The sequence below is a fragment of the Takifugu flavidus genome, chromosome 11 (assembly GCF_003711565.1).
Source record: "Takifugu flavidus isolate HTHZ2018 chromosome 11, ASM371156v2, whole genome shotgun sequence".
Classification (NCBI taxonomy): Eukaryota; Metazoa; Chordata; class Actinopteri; order Tetraodontiformes; family Tetraodontidae; genus Takifugu; species Takifugu flavidus.
Window position 1 is genome coordinate 5,900,468 of NC_079530.1, and position 23,604 is coordinate 5,924,071.

The 23,604-nt window shown below is 41.2% G+C and overlaps 3 protein-coding genes across 7 annotated transcripts; 1 reads left to right on the forward strand and 2 right to left on the reverse strand.

Moving 5' to 3' along the window:
* Positions 1-12: 12 nt before the first annotated feature.
* Positions 13-5,767, forward strand: cfap36 (cilia and flagella associated protein 36). Of its 4 annotated transcripts, none has more exons than XM_057047076.1 (13): positions 13-63; positions 490-670; positions 930-994; positions 1,115-1,216; positions 2,086-2,200; positions 2,317-2,404; positions 3,177-3,333; positions 3,577-3,669; positions 3,924-4,020; positions 4,120-4,265; positions 4,452-4,616; positions 4,766-4,855; positions 5,147-5,767. In XM_057047076.1, exons 2-13 carry the CDS (start codon positions 565-567, stop codon positions 5,249-5,251), a joined length of 1,329 nt encoding a protein of 442 aa, XP_056903056.1. In that variant the 5' UTR covers positions 13-63; positions 490-564; the 3' UTR covers positions 5,252-5,767. The 4 variants fall into 4 exon arrangements, with proteins under 4 accessions (XP_056903056.1, XP_056903057.1, XP_056903059.1 ...); XM_057047077.1 differs by lacking the exon at positions 13-63 and adding an exon at positions 283-299; XM_057047079.1 differs by lacking the exons at positions 13-63; positions 3,577-3,669 and having other exon boundaries at positions 362-670.
* A 656-nt stretch (positions 5,768-6,423) lies between these two features.
* ppp4r3b (protein phosphatase 4, regulatory subunit 3B) lies at positions 6,424-13,236 on the reverse strand. 2 transcript variants are annotated; one of them, XM_057047071.1, is made up of 16 exons: positions 12,793-13,236; positions 12,163-12,218; positions 11,845-11,943; positions 11,090-11,716; positions 10,686-10,763; positions 10,280-10,396; positions 10,075-10,191; positions 9,792-9,923; positions 9,580-9,682; positions 9,467-9,508; positions 8,759-8,917; positions 8,504-8,673; positions 8,262-8,401; positions 8,042-8,190; positions 7,827-7,954; positions 6,424-7,682 (listed from the first exon to the last, which is right to left on the reverse strand). In XM_057047071.1, exons 1-16 carry the CDS (start codon positions 12,932-12,934, stop codon positions 7,581-7,583), a joined length of 2,361 nt encoding a protein of 786 aa, XP_056903051.1. In that variant the 5' UTR covers positions 12,935-13,236; the 3' UTR covers positions 6,424-7,580. The 2 variants fall into 2 exon arrangements, with proteins under 2 accessions (XP_056903051.1, XP_056903050.1); XM_057047070.1 differs by having other exon boundaries at positions 8,042-8,193.
* A 633-nt stretch (positions 13,237-13,869) lies between these two features.
* Positions 13,870-20,465, reverse strand: LOC130534120 (polyribonucleotide nucleotidyltransferase 1, mitochondrial). Its single transcript, XM_057048026.1, has 28 exons — positions 20,228-20,465; positions 19,924-19,984; positions 19,757-19,831; positions 19,537-19,642; positions 19,382-19,431; positions 19,190-19,253; positions 19,069-19,116; positions 18,871-18,984; positions 18,587-18,773; positions 18,428-18,479; positions 18,176-18,233; positions 17,980-18,076; positions 17,782-17,884; positions 17,537-17,607; positions 17,319-17,355; positions 17,172-17,238; positions 17,007-17,096; positions 16,857-16,910; positions 16,586-16,695; positions 16,417-16,488; positions 16,273-16,336; positions 16,106-16,189; positions 15,182-15,265; positions 14,975-15,081; positions 14,805-14,860; positions 14,635-14,713; positions 14,496-14,543; positions 13,870-14,406 (listed from the first exon to the last, which is right to left on the reverse strand). The coding sequence occupies exons 1-28, from the start codon at positions 20,344-20,346 to the stop codon at positions 14,236-14,238; spliced, it is 2,328 nt and encodes a 775-aa protein (XP_056904006.1). The 5' UTR covers positions 20,347-20,465; the 3' UTR covers positions 13,870-14,235.
* Between the last annotated feature and the right edge of the window lie 3,139 nt (positions 20,466-23,604).

Consider the following 23,604-nt stretch of genomic DNA (forward strand, 5'->3'; position numbering starts at 1 on the left):
CTTACCTTTAAGGCTAATCCTGGAAGAGGGCTTCCCCGTCATGCCCGGTTTCATTTGCTCCAGGTTGGTACCTGTGTCATACTAACTTTACTATCATGTGGACTAAATTGTTGTTGATTTACTATTGCATTTTATATTAATAATGACACGCTAGGTTTTTGTATTGGCTGGGGATAGTAAAACAGGTTTTGACGTTTGGAATTGCAAATTACACTGTCTGAAAAGAAGAGATTTGTAGTGCATTGTAGTGTGGTTCGTCGTTGCCGCCTGGTGACTCGATGCTGGCCGATAACTTATAGGTAAATGACCAAATTCCTGCAGGATCGGTCCCTCATGGGCTTCTGTAACTTGGCGTTTGTGCTGACGCAATGGTTACCATAGAAACCGATTAGGCGTCGCCACCCTTAGAGGCAAATTGATGAGTGCGCTGTCTGTGTGCAGCGCTGCGAGGTGCAGGTCGGAACAGATGCATTTTCCCGTGCTTTTCAGCCGGCGTGTCGGAAGTAAAGCTGGACCTGCTGACCTGAGCGCCGTCGCTGGCCGTGTTGGTACCCGGGAGCAGCCATGGCCGAGGACGACCGTGAATGGGTCTTCGAGAGCATCGTTGGCTACCTGAGCAGTCCTATATGGCTCATCCCCATCAATGAATTCCTTGAGACAAAATCCTTAGGTAAAAGAAGAACATATGACGACATGTCAAATGTTTTTTGTGTGTCTGTGCCCTGTTAGCCTAGTGGCTAAGCTAATCCAGAGGTAGCACAACGGATTAGCCACCGTTAGCTGGCTAGGTAAAGTAGTAAAATGAGCGAACTTTATCATAAAGATCAGGCTTGTGTAATTAAAGGCTGCAAAACGTTCCGTTACATATAAGTTTATGGCTGGACTGTTTGCTTTTGGCTGCTTCGTCTAACTAGCCTGCATACTTTCAGTTTTCGATGATGAAGAGGAAAATAAGTTGTCATATACAGACATCCATATGCAGTATAAGACCTTGGTGAGTACAGACTTGCACCCAAGCACCCTGATTCTATGCAATACTTCGTCTGATGGAAACAGTGATTTTGCTTTGCAGACTCACCAAAGTATGCTGATTTAAGCTGCTTTGCTGTTATAGGTGGAGAGGCTGTTGGATAATTACATGAGGGAAGTTGGCATCAGTGACCAGCAGTTTCTGGATGCCTGCACGTCTCCTTTTGCCAAGTCTAAAACAATGCAGGTATTTTAAGCTCCTTGTATATGCTGCCATCTTCAAGTTAATCTAGGTGGATATTCAGATATGTGGTTCCTTGGAGAGGCCAATTTCTCAACATTTCTGTGTGTTTTCTTTTACATTAGTAAGCTGAAGGTTACTCTGCCATCTCTGAAGTTACTCATTAAGTTGCAGTGACTAGAGAATGGTGCACCATTACTGAATTTCATTTGTTTAACTAATAGTGGGCATCTCAGTCATTTCAGTCCTGCAGCATAACTACACACTGCTGTAAACAACAAGGACAACAAACAAAGCATTATCATCCATAGGTGCGATGTGGCCACACAGGGATCTACAAGGATGGAGTTCATTGGTATCCCCTGGAGATGTAGATCTAATTAATTAGCCCTGAGATGGATATTCACTGACCTGCTCACCAGATTAAAGCACTTTATATCACTGAGTGATGCTGAAGTTTAATTTCGCAGCTGCTGCAGGTTCTGTCCATTTTTTTAGTTCATTCATAAAATGACAAAATAATTAAGTTAATCTGTTTTTAATCAAATAATTAATTGCTCTAATTAGGAATAAAGAGGAATGAATAGGTGCATAAAAAAGGCCTTTTAATGTGAGGAACCTGAGACAGTGTACACATTTGGGGTAACGGGAATCCTGGTTACTATTTATAAACGTTCTTATAGGTTTGCTTCATTGTTAACTTACATTTGCTGTATGTGGAGGAAAACTGTTGCTTCTGTCTTTCTCAGTTGGATTTTGTTTAGCTTGTTTTACATTTGCCTCACTGAAATAAGAATAAAAACTTGTGTTAAAGTAGTTTTTAATAAATGTTTGACACTGAAGATCTGTTCATTCATTCTTTCACTTTCTTTCAGTCAGTGTTCCAGCCAATTCTGGCTACAGACGACTTCCAGATGTTTCGATCAATGATGGTCCAGAAGAACATGGAGCTGCAGCTTCAAGCCCTCCGGATCATCAAGGAAACTTCGGGTTGGTTAATTTAACACATTTTTCTCACTAGTTCAACGTTGAGTTAAGATGCTGGTGGAATTCTTGCGAATGTAGGTCATTTTAATGTGTGTGTGTATGTGTGTGTATGTGTGTAGGAAGCCTTCCCGATAGTCTAACTGATGGTGTGGATGAGATGAAAGAGTTGGAGGAGCAAGAAATAAGTATCCTACAGGATGTTCTCAAGTAAGACTCATCTGTCTCTCTTTTTTCCACCTATACACACGTGCACACACATGCACACACCCTTTTGCCTCTTTGGAAGTTTCATTGTGGCATTTTCACCCAAGTGACAGGACAATATTTTCTTTAGGTGCTATTTTTAGTGTCCATGATTGATACATTTTCAGATGAATTTAATCATTTTACATGCAGTAATATGAATATTAGGGCATGTTGCAGTGGGCAGCTTGTCTATACATTATGTGTCCAAGACTGTGGAAGCTCTTGTCCCTGTTCTCTAATGGGATTTTGCTTGTAGCTGCCTGGCCAACTAGAACACTTTGCATTTCATGATGCTGCAGTTAAGCTCCTTAAGATGCAGCTAATTTCAGTTCGTGGGATTGACTCAGCGGAGAAATAGCATTTCTATTCTGTATTTTTACGAAAATTCATTTCTGATATGCGCATGAATTGCTCATTTCCTTTCATATTTGTGTTTTGTCATTAATGCTTCACCCAAACAATGCAACACGCAGTAGAGCAATCATGCATCACAAAGCTCAAACTGCACATATTTGATCATTAAAAGATGTTCTTATTATTGCTTTATTGTGCATACACACATGCTTGTATGTGTATGTGTCTGCTGTAAGGCAACTTAAGCTATTAAATGAATCAAATTAAAGGATCTGTGTGATGCCCAGGTGATCCCTGTGAGCAAGCCTGAGTGATGTTTCCGCTACTAAAGGCTCAATTGACCCAGATAATACAACAGCTCACTTTCATTTTCTGTCAGAAAGTCAAAAGAGGAATATGAAGCACAAAAAAGGAGGCAGCTATTAGAGGTTGAGACTCCTTCCGCTCGCAGCAGCACTTCCCACAAGTCAGCGGCCATCAGCAGAGAAGCCCAAGATACCAACTTTGCCCCCGGCCAACAACGCAACTCTGCCAAGGTAAAAATCCTGAGACCAATTGAGCTAAATGAAATCCTGATGATTGCCAGACTGTAGCACCTCAGATTAAGCATGTGAGCCTTTTTGTGCAAGTCCAATCAGCAAAGTAGGCCACCCTCCGTTATATAAGAGGGCGGAGGTGAAGCTTTGTTTCCAACATGACTCTTCCCATGTTGGGACTCATTGCTCTTCTGTGCAGCACTGTTGTCAATAATGTCCTGTTGGTTTTTCATTCTCATTAAGGCCAAAACTGAGGTGAATCGTGACAGCAGTGGCAGCAATAATGTTCACCACACCCGAATAGTGAATGGAAGTAGTGCCACTGAATATAATCCGGTAACCTAAACCCATCCACCTAGTACATCCATATTAAAACCAAGGATGCATTAATGCCAATTCCAATCGATGTTTACTAGATATCCTGATTAAACCTACTTATTATATATGTTGTGCAGTAATGGTGTAATTTTCCAATAGTGTTATGAATGTTTGTGTGATTTAGGAGTGAATAGATCATTAGTATGTTATATGGGGAGGCAGAGTGCGATATCATCTGAGGAATATTCATTCTTTTGGCTGATTTACTACAGGAGAGAAGCTCAGCAGCGAGAAAAGAAGTCAAGATCTCCAGACTTGGAACAGAGAAGAGCGGAGTTCTAAGCGGCTCCTCATCTACAGTCACTCCAGGTAAATCCGAAGAGCTTCAGTCTTTTTTCCACCAGCAGCTGAACCACAAGCTTCTCTGACTGACATATTAACACGCTGAAACACACTGTGTGCGTCCAGAGTTGGAGCGTAACGGCGTGGAGGACAGCGTCCTTCCTGCAGTAAGAACGCCACCACGGTGTGCGCAGGGCGGCAGCAGCCAGCCGGTGTCTGAGGCGTGCCTGGAGGAGGCACACAGGGAGGCTGGCTTCTCTAAGCCCTTTACAGTAAGTCCGTCTGGGTCGTTTCAATTCATCTTCATGTCCTGGCAGTAAAGAATGTGTTTTCCAGCGAAGGGTATAATAAAGTAACTCCAGGTTTATTCACCTAGTAAGGAGTGGTCAGACAGCCCAGAATTCTCACCTTTCTCTGGCTAGTTCAACATCTTTGGTTGCGCCTTTATTTAATTCCAGGAGCTGTCAACGTCTCAGCAGGAAGAGATCCAGCAGAGGGCAGCATATCTGCGCCTGCAGCGAGACAAGCTGCATGCGCTGAAAAAAGAACAGCAGAAGAGCACACCGACATCTCCGGAGGTGACTTCGAACCCTGAACCCACCACCACCAGCAACGTGTCCCCGGTAACTGCAGCATATGACTCGCCTGATATTCTTTAACTCTTATCGTCCTAATTTCACACACTCCGTCTGACTTTGCCCTTTTTTTTGTGCATTATTTGTGCGTTTTTTTATTTTCATCTTGTCACACTTGCCCTGGCCTGGCCTGTCAGGAGGCAGTGGGACAGTCCCAGAGAAATGGGGCCTGTACCCCCCCTCCTCCTCCTCCTCCCTCAGCACAACGCTGTAACTCTTCCAAGAAGGTGATCCACCTGTCTGATGTGACCAAGTGAATTTGTTCATGCTGCAGTGTTGCACCTGCTGCATTACTAGATGCAGCTTGTTTAACTCCTGGTAGCGAGCAGTGTCCCTTCCACTGAAGACTCCAACAGAAAGCTTTTCTTATGCTGCCTGCATCAGCATCAGCCATTTGTTCAGCCGACTTTAGCAAGTCTGTACATGTGTTTGTGATAGTTTGTCTTCCCTCCCTTCTCCATCAGCGCTAGAGATGATTATAGATTATTTGTATTAAAATCTACCTGGTCTCCTCACAGGAGGTGTCTGCTGAGGAGAGGAAGGTGTCTGCTGATGAGAGGAAGCAGCTACAGAAGAGAAAACACCTGGCTGACAAACTGAAAGAGGAAGTGATCAGGAAGTAACGCCCAGCCCTTCTGTCGTGTGTTACTACCGTAATCTAGTTATTCTGCCACTCTTAATCTAGAGAAATCATTTTATGTCGCATTCAAGGAAATATCAGGTCTTCTTGGTGCATTCTTGATTGTTACACTGACAGATGTGGTGAAAGTTCCTGGTAATGTATGATCAGATTAAATTAGGAAAGGGAGAAATGCTTTGAATGATATATGGGATATGTGGTGAACAATAAATGTAAAGTGTAAATATGATGGAGTTTAATGAGATTACCGGTTACAGATCAGAAAGTGATATTTTGTTGATGTGTCATTAGGATGCACACGTGTACAGTTTTGTTCAATTTCACAGGATTTGCTCAAATCTTGTGCTAATAACATTAGCAGCTCATCCTAATCAAAGAATGTGGTGGGATTTGTGAAACTGAACATGGGATATTTTCATAAAAAAAGAGGGAAGATCCCGATTTGTCACTTTGTATCTCAAGTATGCCATTTAAAATAAATCACATTTTATAAAAATCATCTGGAATTTGTTCGATGCATGGAGTGATGAAGGAATAGCGACCTCTGTTGGCCAGTCAGTGCAACAATCAAATCAAAACAAAGCTTCAGTAACCAGTTCAATGTCAGGGTCACATTTAATTTCAAAATGTATCAAATAAACTCATACAAATGTTAAGAATTAATGGTGCTGGTAAATGCACTTAGGACAATTAAAAAAACAACTCTTGTTGGGACAGGAAAAAAAAAAGAACTGGCTGTAGGTAATAAACTGGTCATTACACCACCATTTGTGGAGCAACTCTGCAGTTTTAGTATTGTCTGATAACGCTTCATTCTGTCTGCTGCAGGGTGTTCTGGTAAATTTGAGGAATATTTTAACCAACCTCTGCCTGCCTGTTGGTCAGTCACCTCTGATCTGTCCAAATCTTTTTCTTTTTTAATAAAAACTGTTCAGCTGGGATTTTTAAAAAAAAAGTTATTTACAGGGTAATAAAATGTATCTTGGAGAACAGAAGATGTTCTTTCCCAGCTGGCAGTGTTGCGAACTGTTTTTCCTGCCTTTGAACACGATCAAACTCCTGAGACAACACGCGCCAATAGAGGAAGAGCAGCTTTTCAGCTCCGTCAGACAATTCTGGGGTACGTGTGGGCACAAAAGAGAGACATCCTCGGAATTTTGGCTACAACAGTGACTTTACTGCAGTTTTTAATGTTATTTTTAAAACCAGCATCTGAAATTCCTTTTCATTTTACAATAAATCAAATGCACTTGACTGGACAGGTAAGAGTGACCCAACCTTTGTGCAAAAAAAGAAAAGAAAAAATACACAGGTCGGAAGGTTTTCCTGCCCTTTGAAAGTCAAACCAGGGCAAATGATTAAAAAGGGAAAAACTCTGTACAATACTTCTTAACAAAGTGATGAAATACAGAATTTCAGGTTAATGCAATTCTGTGTGTGTGTGTGTATATTTTACAGTGAGCCTTGGCAAAAATGATGCCATGGTTTCTGAAGGTTCGAGTCCTGCTCCTCTAGATCCAAGCCTCACCACTGGTCAGTTTTCTTGATAAATGTCTGCCTTCAGTCAATTTCCTCGTCTCAACTTTTTGTTCAGTTATTCTAGTTCACTAGATCCTTTATCCCCAACAAACGTGGACAGTTCTGTTGCAGGGAGGCACACACTACTACAGCCAGTCAAGCTTACTATAACTGACGGCTAGCCCTGCTAGCCTGACTGGCCTGCGGAACAGTTCGTACACTGGCTGGTTGTTGCTTTTCCTCCGTCTCTGGAGCTCATTAGTTCAGGTTCCAAAAGGCTGAAGATGGAACAAGTGGGGACGCACGGGTTCCTGGGTCGCCGTCGTACACAGCTTCCTTGCTCCTGTTGCTATAGCAACAGATCAGCACTGGGAACCACCTTAGCACTGTTGTTTTCAGCAGGAACTCTAACTGGTCAGTAAAGAGGAGATGGTGGTGATGGGAAAAGAGTTTTGAAGAAAATCAGAACTGGAAAAACAGAAGATTTATGGAAGAGGGTTGAAATGGCAAAGGACAGAGTAGACTGGGATCCCCTAAGGAGGCTGTTGGTCAAGGGTCAGTATAAAATCAACAAGGAATAGCAGGTGGTTTCCAGAAGAGTCTCTTCATCCCCTTCCACTGAAGAAAAGAGCAGAGGTTGGGGGGGGGGGCAGTGAGTCAAGGTCTCAGCTTTAACCGCCTCCTCACTGAGAATGAAAAATGGCACAGGCACACCATGGACCAATGAGCCAACCAGAGGAGGAAGAATGGGACCAAATCCGTTCACCCTGACCACCAAATCAGTACAATCAGCTTTAAGAAGTCAAGCGAGGTCGCTTCCTCGGAGACTGCTCTTCTTCATCGTCGTCTTCTTCATCCTCATCATCGGGATAATCCACTAAACCAACCAGAGTGGTCTGAGAAGGAATACAAACATCTTGAGTGACATCGTAGTCAAGGCAACATGCTTTTATTAGCGTTGTTCATCATTTCAACCACGTGTATGTACCTCAGCAGCGGCAGTTAGGCCGGGGTTAATAATCATTAATCAACAATCTTACCTTCATCACTGGTGTGGCAGGGAGAGAAACCGTCTTGACAGAAGATGCTGAGCTGCTGTTTGGAGTGACTGCTGTTGCTGTTGGGAGTGCAGCAGCTTTAACGTTGTTACCGGCACCATTGGCGGCACCTGCCAGAACGCACAGTCGAGATGGTAAATGTGCCGCTACGCTCCGATAACGCGCTCGGTATATTCATAGATGCTGGTGGTGCCAACCTTTCTTGGCTTCCATGTATTTCCCGTAACTGTCAGAGAAGTCGTCCTCGATTCGACTTTTCTCGACAGTCTCTCCTTCATCGTCGTCGTCGTCATCATTGAACCATAACTCCTCGTCTTCATCCAGAGACCTGGCATCTCTTCGATATCTACTGGAGGGAAAACTGGGGTGTGATCTACTGAAAGAGGGGGGGAAACGCGTGCTTGAGCTTCTACCGACCTGCTGATTCGCTGGCTCTGCCTGTCCTTTTCCTGCTCGTACCGCCCTTTCAGCCCCTTGAAAGTCTGCACATACTCAATGGATTCAAGTGCTTTGTAAAAGTTATCCACAATATGAGCTATTAAAGACTTGATATCCTCCTGGAAAAGACAAATACACAAATCACTCACAGAAAACCCCTCCTCACGTGTCAACATTTAAAAAACTAAAAAAGTATTAGGCGTATTTGTGCTTCTACTCACAACTTTGATGAACTCAAACAGTTCTATGATGGCTGAGTTGAGAAGGTTGTAGCGGGTGCCATTGTCCAGCAGGGCATTGATGACAGGCTCAAACAGGTTTCCTTTGATTATGTAGCGGTTGTAATATTCATCTTTCAGACCTATGATTCTACGCATGAATCGCAGGGCACCTTGGAAATAAACAAGCATCTGTATTTGTGTACGTGGCAAAATGTGCTTAAACAGATAAAACCACAGCGTGTGTCCAGGACTTACAGAGCGCGAGGAAGGTGTGTTTGGAGTTCATGAGCACCAGCACTCTTCTGAGCAGGTCTTTGTTCATGATGTAGGTCTTGATGTGATAGGTGTGGTGCTCCACACAGAAGGTCAGGAGCTCCAGGATCAGCGCCAATAGCTGAGCTGTCTGGAAGTTGTCTAAAAGTAAACGTATAAATAAAAATTGAAAAATCACATCGAGCTACTTAGAGCGTTGAACACACTCCATTATTAGTTTGTCCTCAGCAGCTGGACACTGGAACACACATATGGCTGACACACTCCAGACTCGGTTAAGCTATTTTTAAACCTCTCAATAGTAGTGAGCTGTAACATACAAATTATTATATGCTTGGGGACAGTGATGAGAGGCGATAGGAAATCATTTATCCCTGTTAAATCTAGTGATTCCACGCTGCTAGGCCGAGGCTGTGGGCTACAGGGTACACCTATAGCATAGTGTCATTTAATTCAAATCTGTACTTTTGAGTTATTTTGCTAACAGACAGACAAATCCCAGGTTCCCCGTAACAGCCTCAAATCATTGTTGGACATGCCGGCTAGAGAAAAAAGCCGAACTAAATATAAATTATAAGGTAGAGCTAAACATGAGGGACCAGATCTATTTTTAAGTCAAGCTACTGCTGTGAATATACCGCGACTTTTCACCAATCAGGGCTTTGACAGGACTCTGGACATTCCACTGACCTGGACACACTGGGTTTATTTTAGCCGATCCCTCCTGTAGATCTGAAAGATGACAAACACAATAATCAGTGAGGGTCAACTGGTCTGGAACACTCAATACTGACTCAACTCACCTTTTGAGATTTTATCATGTGCTGTGTTTGCCAGCAGAGGAGCCGTCAGGACATGCATGCAGTACTTGTAGAAGAAACTCAGAAACTCGGTCTTCTCCGTTTTCTAGAGGAACCAAAATAAGATGTTTTTGTGAGTTAATGATAATGTTTAAGGCAGAGACGTGTATAGTTAGTGTGTTACTTTGGTCTCTACGCCCGTTAGTCTTACTTACATTAGTGGATGCCAGCATGTTCTCAGGGTCAATGAGAGTTCTGAGCAGCCCCATCAGCTGTACCGCTCCTCCCAACTCTGGGTCAGAGTCACAAATCATCTGCTTGATCACTACATTTATCAGCAGAACATCCTATAAAAAAAAGAGCACCCAAATTTAAAAATAAATTCACCACAGCATTGCACGCAACAGAATATCATAACACAATCTAACACAAAAAAACACATGGTGTCAATTTTGTAAATTGAATTCTGGATTATTGACGTCATCGTTACTTGCTTACATCATCTGTCTGCTGTGGTTCCTGCATGACGAATTCTCTGACCATGGAGGGGCTGAATTCCACCAGGTATGAGAAGATGTCTGTAGCGGCTGCCCTCACCTGCAGGTCATCCATTCCCTTAATGCGAGAAAGGCAACACGCTGACATGCGACCCAGCTGAGTTTTACAGACATACACTCATTTGACCACAATGGTCGCAGCGTACCATGACTATTTCAAGAGCAGGTAAGATGCCGAGGTTGGCCAGAGTTTTGAAGAATGCATCCCTGTTTTGTGGCTGCAGGGTTTGTGAAAATGCACAGAATTCCTTAACAAAGTTTACCTGGGAATCATAAAGGTAAAGATTAATCAACAGTAAAAATTAAAAGCAAATAAATGGAAACAAACAATAAAGAATCACTCGGTTGTTCTGATTCTGACCTTTAACAATTTTGATTTATCATGAATGATTAAAAATATTTCCCTTTGCAAACAGTAAAGAAAAATAAATGCATGTTACTAAAATTACAAAACTGGAAGATATTTCCACACAGCAATGAAGAAAATATTCAATACTGGGAACATGAATAAAGGGTGAATAAAAATGTTGCTGTCCAATAAGATGCTCTTACAAGTTCTCTCCTTTTACTGTCGTCGGTTCCTTCGTCTGTAAGCTGTGCAAAGACCTCCGTCAGGAACTTCTCATCCTCCTTTAAAAGGAAAAAACAAGTCCAAATAGGAAATACACTTCATTATGCCTCAAGTGTCCATTACAGATAACGAATTATTTGAAACAGAATACATTAATGCTATATTGTATCTATTATAAAAGGACTACACATATGTATGAACCGCAAACCTTCTTTCAATCTGTAAGGTTGCATCTGTTGAACAAATGAGTGGATTCAGTCTAGAAGTTACGTTTTTCTTTTAACTAAAAGCTAATTGGAAAGTAAAACTTGTCCAACAAGTCCCGAAAGGCACAAACGTGTTGAGGAAGTTTATCTGTGGGGGAAAAGACATTGAAGCTCAATACCTGCAGCATACTGACGATCTCCACCTTGTTGAAGAAAATGAATGATGTGAGTGTTGACAGGAAGTTCTCCTCGAAGACAGACGGCGTTGGTAGGATGATATCCTGGATGTACTGCACCCGATATGTCTGATGGATCTTTTGCCTCAGCTCAGAGTCCGTGATAGGGATAACCTCCTTAAATTTGGCTGTCTTGGTCAGGAATTCCCGATGACGTTTAGGTTGGACGAGCGCTGGGTCATACTCAAGGCAGCCCACCACATCCATGATACAGTCGTCTGAGAACATCACCTCAAAGAGGGCTGCTTTATTGAGGAACAAGACACCCCGGACAATCTCATAGAGGTGATGCAAGCCTTCCCTGTTATCCAGGTCCTCGCATACTCTGAACAAGCCCAGGAGTTTCTTGATGTAGCCCTCACTCACCAAAGCCAGAGCAAGTTTTTCCCTACGGATAGGTGACGACAGGACGGAGGTAACCAAGTCGGCAATCTCCTCCAGTCGACTTAACTCACACGGAGGCAGTTCCACAAGGTGGCTTGTTTCTGGAATCTCCTCTGGAAAACGCTCTTCTTCAGACTCATCGATGGGATCTTGGGTGATGTCGAGGGCAGGGTCTTTGCCTTGAACCTGGGCATCAAAAATGTGCTAGATAAATAAGTCGCTTGCAACTGTTGCACAAACAAGTCCCAAATCTAATACTTAAGAACAGTCACAAAACAGCACCCAAATTATTAATAATACAAAAAAAATCTTGCCTGGCAAATCTTCTCCCAGATCTCATCACAGCCCGCCTTTTCCTGGAAACTTAGGGCAAGATCATAATTATCTGCTTCAGACCAAACAATCAGTGTGTCCTGGGGATATAAAAAAAATACCAAATTCAAACACAAACACAAAGTTCCGTGATTTAATGATTTAAAGTGGTTCATATGGAGGCTTCTCTTAGTTTCATGTTTTAATACTCCAAATATCACATCTGCACCTTCTATTCTCACAATCACCAGCCATTTAAAAAAAAAAAATCCTGAGGATTACTAAATGTTAAACACAACTGAATTGTAAACAGTACTTACCTGCTGTTTTTGATATGCAGTGTTCGGGCTTATCTTCGATTCCAATAACAGTGATCCTGCAACAAAGAAAAGTGGGTATAACTAGGTATAACTTTTCATCAACTGCCAGAAATAACAGAAATTAGTTAGATTAATGGGTGGATGGTTGCTGCTTACTCATCTTTAAGCTTTCCTGTATACAACGTGAAAGTGAATAAAGTTCCAACACAAAAACTAAATTCTAATCTTAAAATTGCCACATCAATAACCGGCGTGTGGATATTTCTAATCTGCCTTATATACACATAATAGCTCGCGATAACAGTGTTTACATGGTTAGATTTTGAATAAGCCAAAACACGATGTGATCACAAGTGTGAACATCACTCTATTGAGGCCCCCCATGCTACTACGATCACGTCGCCAGATAAACAGGCTTGCTAGCCAAAGTTGTGCAACAAATGTGGCATTGCAGAGGTAAATATGCCCGCTCCAAACAACCACAAACGAATATTTAAAAGTTTAGGCGACTGAGTCATATTCGATGAACAAACGCATGAAGTGGTTAACAAAAATCATTCTTTCTGAACAAGAGATTTGCTAACGCTAATCAACGAAACGTCACTGCGGCTACGCTAGCTAGGAACTTACCGTCTGATTCAGCTCGAACTAATAATGATGTTCCTTTTAGTCGCTCAACGAAGGTAGACGAAACATGTCCGGTACCCCGATCGTCCCACTGCCGATCCTCATTCAACGTATATACTTTCACTCGCCGCCGAGTGTCCGACATTGTTATCCAAATAGAAGCTAGCACACTAGCTAGCCGCTAACAAGCTATAGCCTCACCTCGTCTGTTTTCCTACCCTCGACCTGTTAGCTTTGTTTCCAGCTGCATGTTACTAAACATGCGCGTCTGTGTAAAAGTCGTAAGCAAAATATGTTAATAGTTATTCCCTTAACATGTCGAGTTCACGATTTGAAGGAGGAGAATACGTAGTGCCGAATTATAATATTCCCACACAGCAACTCTAAAGGCCTTTGAGCTAACGTCCACGGACCGCCATCTTGTAATCCGATCTTGTGTTCTTCTTCGACGTCAATCAAGCAGAAGCTGCCGCGGGGTCTCCACCTCCGAGCGAGTGTCCAATGAGAAGCGCTCCCCACTCGGTGTACCACCTAGCGGTAGGCAACGGAATAGCAACAGTCCTCAACCGCCAGGCATACTGTACGACGAAGATATAACTTTAAAAACATTAAGATAGTGATAAGGATAAATACTGTGCTTGTTCGGGTTAGCCATAAGGGAAAAAAGGAGGTCGCCCTATACTTCAGGCTCGGGTTTTTACCCGGATAATTTGATTAAAACCCATTCATAACATTTCAGACTAACGCCGGCTGTTGCATAACCCCTGGCGTAGGTAATGATTGCACAAAATACAACAGTACAGTAGTACACATGCAAACAGTTGAATGTCTATTTTCAAACATTTGTGAAAGAAGAGGTCGTTCCCTTCTGCAGAGAACAAATCAAGGTCCCTAAAGGCATGGATGTGAGAGTTTTATGGGGAGGAATTTGACTGGCCTGTGCCCAGTTCTAGCTGTCGGAAGACCTTTGGGATGGATTGAGAAGAAATTAAGGGACAGGCCATCTCATCCAACATGACTGGATGACCTCACAAATATACTCCTGGAAGAACAGAAAAAAAACTCCCACGAACACACCTCTAAACCTTGTGGAAATGCTTTATTTACATATGAAAAAAAACTGCTGTAAATATATAACATGCGTTAAATAGAGACTAAATTTGAAAACAGATTATGATAGGATGAGTTAGTTTCAATACAAGCTGAGCGAGGAAAGGAATGAAAACAAGCACAACACATTTAAGTTAAAACCCGACCATTTCTTGAAGTGCATCTCCCGCACATCAATCCGCATGTTCGTCTCGATTTGTAGCCACCTGTTGATGCCAGATGTAGGAAAACCGGTTTAAGGAGCTGAAACACCACTGTGCATATTTCAGAATGTCTATCAATGAAAAGCACAGTCAAGTCTTTGTGCACAGCTTCCTTTGTGACAGGATCAGAGGATCACGCATCCTCTGCTACTGGTGCTGTGCTACTGGTTTGGCTGCTGCTTGAACCCACAGAGATGCTCTGTTTCTCACTGAGTGTCTTAACGACAGTTGCAACAGGAGACTGCAGCACCTTCCTCGAAAGTCTCATTCTTCCATCTGTTGGGTCGCGTCCAAAGTATTTGACCTGTCAAAAAAGTTCAGAGCAAAGATCTCACAATGCAAACACGAGGAATCCTCTTAGTGTTTAGAAACTGTGGAGTTAAAGACACCTACCTGAATCTGTTGTCCCACTTCAAAACCTAAAGCACTTGGATGTTTTATCTAGATAAGGGCAAAAATACAGGGAAGATTTTAATGTTTTACAGTCAATGGGAAATGGAAGAACAAGCAGTATTGTGAGAACTTGTCGAACCCGTTTGTGATCCAGCTGTGAGTTGTGTAACAGTACAGGACTCATGTTGGGATAAAGTTTCACCATCACCCCAATATCCCTGGAAGGAAAGCAGAAACAACTAAAACATTGTTTGCTTCTTCTCCCAGATGCCATTGAGCATCTACTAAACATCCACATCTGTTTCTTACCGTATCTCAATAATGGTGGCAGTGTAGATGGCACCAAAGTCCAGCTGCTGTTCTTGCTGCAACAAAAAACATCGTCTGTAAATGGACCTCATCTCATTTGTGACATGAATACGAAACATTTATGGTTTTTATCGTTGGTTTCCTTATTTCCTTGAGTAGGAAAAACTCACATCATCCTTGCTGATCTCACTGATAGAGGCGAGGACTTCATTCATGGCTCCTGGTGTTGGAGCGAACACAGAGAATGTCTCCTCATCCACCTGATTTATTGTCACCCCTCAAAAAGGCAAATCAACAGTTTCAGCGTAAAATTAAAGCTTCTCCACACAATTTCTGGGCTTTTTCCAAGTGAATAAAAAGATCAGGTTGCATAATACCTGTCTGTGCCTGCAGCCTGCGAAGGTTGTAACCGCCTGGACCGACAAAAAGCGCTCGTTTGGAAATGGGCACTCGCACATTTTCTGAGTTGACAAAACATTTTTGCGTGTCTGTTAGGGAGGCTTCAGGAAGACACAACCAACTTGTGTAAAAGGTTATAATTCTACAGGTGTGCATAGGTTTCTCTGTCCTTATTCACATAAGTGACGTAGTCATCCTGGGGTTGTAATCAACCACAGGCCACGGCCGCTTTTCAAACTTGTAGGTAACCAAGGTTGTTTTAATCTGGAAGTGTTTTTAAGTGTTAAGAGGATGCACCAAGTATCTGGTGTATACCACCTTGACATCCAGATATATATTTCTTCCAGTAGTATACTTGTTGTCTTGTTTGTCATCGTCTATGAAAACAGTATGATTGCAGTGATTTAGGGGTTGTGTGTACATGGAGCCAGATTTTGTAACACTGCCGCAATGCTTAATTCGGTCCGACATATGCGCCGCGTGCGAGTGTTGTTATGCGCCTTCTTGACCAGCTGATGGTGCTATTGGACCACCAAGTACGCTGTTAAGTATGACAGTTGTGTATGTATTTTACTCACCTATTAACTCTATCGTAAGGTGACTATCACGTATACTACAGTTTATGAGTATTGTTTGCAAGACATTAGCTCATTTTTTATATCTCCACAGTGTCGTGTCATAGGCATAAACCTGACATGGACCAGCCCCGACCCTCCCCTCAATTTCACTCTTCACTCTGGGACGCTTTCCCCCTTGACTAGCCTTTCTTATAACGATGAGGTTCGGTCATTTGACTACACGCTAAAGATTTACCTGTTATCTCATCAGAAGAACTATGCAACTGTATCAACAAGCCACGCCAACTCTCACAATGTTTATGTGTGATGAGAAAAACAACTTACCAATAACAGGTCCATTTTCCTTTCTATTTGCTCGGGGTTTTGCAATACATTTATTCATGATGCCCAAGATTTCTCGTTTTGCCACTGAAACACAAGTTCATAAAGTCACTTTAGTTTATCTTTCACAATCATTAATTCCGAGCTGTCTCGCTGCTTTTTGAGCTCACCTGTGGCCTGCTGAATAGCCTCCATTACCAATTTGAGAGGCAAACCTGGAATCTTCACATCAGCCTGGCGGTGAAATAAACACGTTTAGATAAATGTGTATCTTATATTCAGGACTTTCCTTCTAAAGCATTAAAACATTTAACCTGTAAAGCAGTGATTCCTTTGTTTGTTCCTGCCAATTTGAAGTCCATGTCTCCCAGGTAATCCTCAATGCCCTGTTCAAAAATAATAAACATTAGGCAGCTCATTAAATATGTACATCTGGCAGTTACAGACAGTTCTAAACTGGTAATGCAAGAGAATTGTAAGCACCAGAATGTCAGTGAGTAATCTGTAGTCTTGGATCTCGCTTAGTTTTGCTGGGTTGGCTTTGGAAATGAGGCCGACTGCTACGCCAGCCACAGCAGATGAGATCGGCACACCTGTGAAGCAAAGCGATCATAAAATACACTGATGCATCCTTTAAAATCTCTAATACTCATTTAATACGGTTATCTAAGCAGTTGATGTCAAGCTGTTATTTAAAATCATTTAAATCTATTAACTTCATATATTTTTAACACTTCTATTCCCACTCAGGTACCTGCGTCCATTAGAGCAAGGCTGCCTCCACATACTGACGCCATGGAGGAGGATCCTGACACGGGTTGAAGAAAAAGAGAGAGAAACTTTAATAAAACTTCTTATTGCTGATTGCTTGTGCTTGTTTGAGAAACAGCTTCAGCGTACGCACCGTTAGACTCAAGTACCTCAGCAGTGACTCTGATAGTAAAAGGGAATTCCTTAGGGATGACTGATCTTAAGGCTTTCTCAGCCAGGGCCCCTGAAAGACATCAACAGCAAAACTTTGCAATCTTTGGCTCTACTGTCTGGATGGAGACCAGGATTTTCTACACACCGTGACCAAGCTCTCTCCTGTTGAGGCCTGCTACTTTTCCTGTTTCATTTGTTGCATATGGCGGGAACTGAAAATAAGGAAAAGATTTTAAATGCTCGTGAGGGGAAAAACTCAGATACAAAGAAATAGAAAATACATTTTCCTTACTTCATAATGAAGCATGAAGTTTTTGTCTTTAATGCCACTGCAGAAAGGAAATAAATGACAGATTATTTTTAAGTTTGTTTTAAAGCCTTCGTTTTCTTGATTTTAATTTAAAGACTAATCATATTTTTCTATAGCTATAAAAAGAAAAACGGAATGTTCTCAACCGGTTTCATCACCGTAAATGGAACATTTTCAAGTGTGTATTCATGTGTTCTTACCTCAAAGCTGTGGTGATTATATCTGCTTTGACGCTGGATTCAAGCGAATCAAATGTGACACTACTCAGCACCTATAAAACAAAAAGATTTACCTTTACAGGTGCTGCACTCAAACAAAAGACCCTTCTGTGGTCTCCATTCTTTATCAAAATGACAGTATTTTACAGTGAAAACAAGACTAAATATTCATTTTCAATCTCATCTTTGCTTGATTCATTTCCTCTGACCTGGTTGTATCTGCATACCTGTGTTTGTCCTCTCTGGAACAGAGCTGAGCCGTGCAGCGGTTTAAAGAGGTCTACCTCACAAGAAATGTTTCTTAAAGCTGTCAACTCCCTCCCATCACATCTACAGCATTAACAAGAAGAAAATAGATTTTTGCATGAATTAAGAGAACATGCTTCTTACATAGGTGACAAAGATTTTATCTAGCACTGATTTACCTCCTGTATTCATTAAGAACTAAATTGCGGAATATTTCTTTGCATACAGTGTTGAAAGACTCAATGACTTCGAAGGGCTCAGCCTGAGGGTACCTGTCTGTGAGAGGAACATAACAATTAACACTGTTCTTCTGACAGAACTAAATCAAAACAAGAAACAAGAATTTAAACTCTCCGTGTAGAAGAAATAATTTACCTTTTATGTTCTCTTCAGTTTCAAGGCGAACTTTGTTAATAGCTTCATCTCTTGAAATCTAATACAAAGTTGAGAATCTTTTCACATTAATTGGAATTTACTTCAAAATAGACTAATTATTATAGAAGACAAAAGAGCAGTAAATATGTGAATGGCAATTTGTATTTTAATAATTGAAACACTTTTGAACATCAGCAAGCAAACTGAGCCCTCATTAAAGCCTTTACAAAGGTCAAGAAAATGTACATTTACCTTATCATGAGTGGAATCTGTGAAAACAGCATAGATGCTCTCAGAAGCTACTCTGCAAAACAGAAACAGAGAATACATTTAATTATTTTATTTAGTTAATGTATTTTTTGCCTGGCTGTATGTAAACTACCAATATGGCTATGGTTAATGTCATCTTACTGCCGCACATGTTCCACCATGTCAGCTGGAACTGAGAAGAGCTTGACTGGGGTGCGTTTGGTGATCTTCTGTTCTCGTGCGAGCTGCTGGATGGCGTGTATGATCTGTTGGGTGTGTTTAATGCCAACTTTGACTGCATGACAGAAGTCCTGCTGCAGTACATTCTCAGCAGATGCCTCAATCATCACTGATGAACAATTACACATTGAAGAAACATTTGAATCAAATGGTCAGGACACACAGGCCAACATGACCTATTTTCTAATGTTTTTTTGACACCTTACCCACTTGACTGCTCGGACCTCCGGCCACAACCAGGTTAAGAGTGCTGGAGCTCATTTCTGCCCTAGTGGGGTTGATCAACAACTCTCCATCTGCTAAGCCCACACGTACAGCACCTGTATGAACAAACAAATAACTTTGTAGCCCCAAGATGCTAATCACTGGTACAGTAGAATGTTTTCCCATTCTTTGTTGCTCACCTACTGGTCCATTCCATGGGATGTCAGACAGGGCTAAAGCAGCCGATGCTTTAATAAGAGGAAGATTAAATTAACTACAGATCCAAGAACAAACTGCAGATAATCACAAGATGCAACTAACCTGCATTGATAGCAAGAACATCTGGATCATTGACACCATCAACTGCCAGCAGGTTGCAAATAACCTACAGGAGATGACAAGAACACGGGTTTACACAAAAGACAGTGCGGGCATCGATACATTAATATTGTTTTGGGTTTTTTTAAAGAAAAATATCAATCATATATTTTCATGAAGTGTTTAGAAACTGACCTGAGTGTCATAAAAGTAACCAGGAGGGAACAGTGGTCGAATTGATCTATCTGGACAATAGAAACCAAAAATTAAATGTTACTTAAAACGCACAACAATCACCACCAGCACAACGAATAACAGGCAATTGACTGCAAATATTCTTAACTATTTACCTATAAGTCTGCTGGTGAGTATCTCATTATCAGTGGTACCAAGCTCACGCCTCAAATAGTTGGTAGGAATTCTCCCTGCAGCAGCTGCTTTTTGTCTGTAGTCCACCTTTTAAACACACACACACACACACACATACACAAGCATTACACACACACACACAAAACACTCACTACAGAACAACGTCCTGAAATTCAAGTCAATAATCATGACAGAACATACCACAAGAGGCATGAACTGGGATGAGGAAGGTTTGGTTTTGCTCACAGCAGTCACCATCACAGAGGTCTCCCCCAGCTTGCAAAAGATCAGAGGATTTTTTTTTAGAAATGTCAAATTGCCGCATACAGCGTGATTGCGTCTGTTGTAGATTCTGATTGCATGTGTACCTGTACAACAGCAGATCCATCAGCAAATCTGGCAAGTCTCCCAGAAGCTATTTCAAGTTTCCTACGATAAAAACACCGCATATGATCCAAATATCGCATTGTCAACATTACATTAGCGTCATGTAAAAAGTACCCAAAATTTATATATATATTCACCCTTCTCTTGTAGAAATAGCTAACTATTCAACTTGTCAAAATAAAGATATCAAAGTAATCAATCCACTGGCATTTTATATGCATATCCTTAATGAATAAAAAGTGTTGCCCGTTAATAAGTTGACTGAAGTGAATAAAGTCGACATACTTCTCCCCAAGGTCCACTCCCACTCTTCGTGGATTTGAATGGCTACTGTAAACGCTCTGGTGACATAAACGAACCTGAAGCCGGGCAAATGAATGCCCTAATCGAAGGAAATACCTCATATCTCGAAAGATAAAATCAAAACCTTAAAATAAACTTATAGTTGGAGATTCTCCGGTTTAGACGTGCGTATAGGGGGCTTCCATCTTAATTGGTCACATGTGCGGAATTGCTTCCTCGAATCGCGTGATCTGATAGGCTCAATTGGAACTGATGTGCAACGTGAAATATGTCCGTACCATCCGTTGAACAATAGTTCCTCCCTGATTTTAGTCATCCGGAGCATACTTAACGAATTTCACTTTGCGTCGAATTTACAGTTTTTAGATAGAAATAAGAGATTGATGAGTATTTTGAGTAGCATTGCTAATATTATAGAAGATTCTTCACAATTATTCAATAAGAAAGAGTGTATCACAGGAGGCAGCTGCGTATGAAGTTCGCAATTTTTATTCTTTACCACTAGGTGGCAGTATTGCCCAATAATGAGGAATGTACACTGTGGAAGAGTAGCGGATACGTATATGGGAAAAAAGATCACACGTGCATGACGTTTCCGGATCCATTGTTCCTCACCAAAATTAGCTGTTTGAAATAAACACATAGCTTAATCACTGTCAAGAATGTTTAATACAGAAGAGCAGTCGAATAACTTTGCTATGTGAATGTTTTGTGTTTTAGGATAAAATATATATTTGACTGAGTTCCAGACTTTGACTTCTGGCAGAATCTACATTACGTTGTTTTTACTGTTTCAGGCCACTTAATTGACCAAGCGTGAAAAATGTTATTTGGATATTATTTAAGTTACATCTGTTTTTACCAGAATTTTCAAACCCTGATCATCAAAGAAAGTCCAATATCTTCTATTATGTCCTGTATGGGAGCCCTGGTAGTTACATTTGCCAATATTTACCCAGGATCTAATGTCTGCCTTTGTCAACGAATTAATACCAGTAATAAATAAATTGAGAATGTCCATTCTTTATAGAATTTCCTTTTGTGTAGAAATACTGCTGCCTACTGTATGTACCAATGTATCTCTTATTGCTTAATTTTGTGTCTGTGCCTGCAGATCAGTTTTTATAGCCAGAAAGCACAATACTTAGTGAGCCCTCGCACCAACAGTGGGGTGCTGCAGTTGTTATGGCAACAGATGAGCATGGACAGCATCTGTAAAACTGGATTATGTTTCCATTGCGCAGACTTCAGTGCAATTTCACACAAACCAACACGATGCAACAACATCTCTTATTACTCCCAAGGTTTGTGTGAGCATGACTCTGTGATACATTTAGATTTTACGACCATCCACTCAGCAGTGAATGCTTCCTGTAATCGTTTAGATGACATAATGATAAACAGCAAAAATGACCTTCACTTTTTACAGCATTTGATTGCTTCACGACTTTAACACCTATGTGTTGTACAAACGTACTGCTAGATGTCATGACCTCTGTCATATATAAGCTGACAGAGGTCAATATGCATCATTGTTATATCATATATTTGGAAATAAGAGACCGGAGCAAAACCTGGTGTCAATTTCTTGTCAAGGATTACGAATGACAAAGGGACAATTTCTCTTCATCTCTCTCTCGTTTCATCAGTACACACACACACACACACACACACACACACACACACACACACACAGACACTAAGGATTTTCTTCAGGGGTGCTAGGTGAGGGGTTTCTAGGTCACTGGCAGGCAGAGACATTCCTGTCGTGACATAGATTGAGATTATCACCTTAAAGATCCGGAGCCAGCTTGACTTCATACTCAACTTTTGGATGTGAACAACCATTGACGCACATGTTCTGCAACATAATTTATAACATCTAGTCCTTAAATGAAATACAAAATAATGAAGAAATTGCAACCAGTTTCTGTTTGGGAAAATCATTCCTGCCGTCAGCTGTCAGCCAGTAATTGGATTTAACCTCCTGAGACTGATGTGGACAACCATAAGCTTGAGTGAAACCACTGTTTGGACAGCTCATGGTAGCTTGAAGTGCCAAGGCATGATTTCTTTTGTCACAGACACGGTAATTAGATTACAGTACGTGGCAGAGCAGAACGGTATCTCACATGTTCCTCAGGTTATTTACCAGTCGAGTCTCTTAAAATTGTTGCCATGTGACTAACTGAGTATTACACTTCGTGCTCTGGGGTTTTATATTGCCAGGTATGTTTTTACACCTGGAATCACAAATTAGTTTAACTTTTCTTAACACAATGTTTCTACAACAAACCAACCTCACAGGATCAGTCTGTCCCACTGCTGTTTTTATGTATATGATCCATAGATCATAAATATCTAAGCTTCTAATTATAATAAACTCACTATGATGAATCCAAATGTCTTAAAAGAATTTAAATTTTGGATTCATCATATTGAATCAAATTTAGATTTTGGATTCAATATGATGAATATCATGAATCCAAAATCTAAATTCATTTAAGACATTTGGAAAAGTAATATTGTTAGTGTGTAGTGAACAGAAATGGTATCCAATAGTATCAAAGAAAAATTTAAATAAAACAAGTATTTTACAGTCAAGATGGTTGAATGTTAATATTGCTGTCGTGGCGCCGGTCAAAACAGGTAATTTAAGACAGAGGAAGCGTCAGTAAGCGTCAGCCTAATGTGCTTTCTTGCATGTGAGTTCAGCAGAGTCCCAAATGAAAATATTTGTGGTGACTTGTAAATTCCACTGCAACAACTAACAGGAAACTACAGCGATTTGAAGGAGGTTTATCTGGTCGCTGAGGAGCCTTAGCTCTCTCCTTGGTGGATTGAAATCCTCATCCAGTGATTTTTCTTCCCCTCTTTTTTGCCCTGGATTTGATTTGCACCAACTCGATGAATCATTTCCATGTGTTCACAGATTCTTAAGGGTTTTTTGCCTATTTTATATCAGTGTTTGTATGTGAGGAATGCTTCTGAGGATCTCTACACTTGTGGCCATAAGTGAGGGCGGATGCAGCTTTATGGGCGAACTAAAAGCATCATGAATAATATATGCCAATAAAACTAGCAGGAGCTTCCCGTTCAATCCAAGGTTAAGGAATTCTACTCTGATACAAATAAATGCTACACTGGGCTGGAGAGAACAGCTCTCTGATGAGCAAACAGAGGCTAAACCGACAGAAATCATTTTTGTCTGTGTCAATACTGAGCTGGAGGGTCAAGAAACATCTGGTTTAAGAAAGAAAATAGCTTGAGTTTGGATTCAATAGATAAACAAACTGATTACAAGGGAAAAATTGAATCACAATGTGGAAAAGACTATGTACCAATTCATCAGTGTCCGA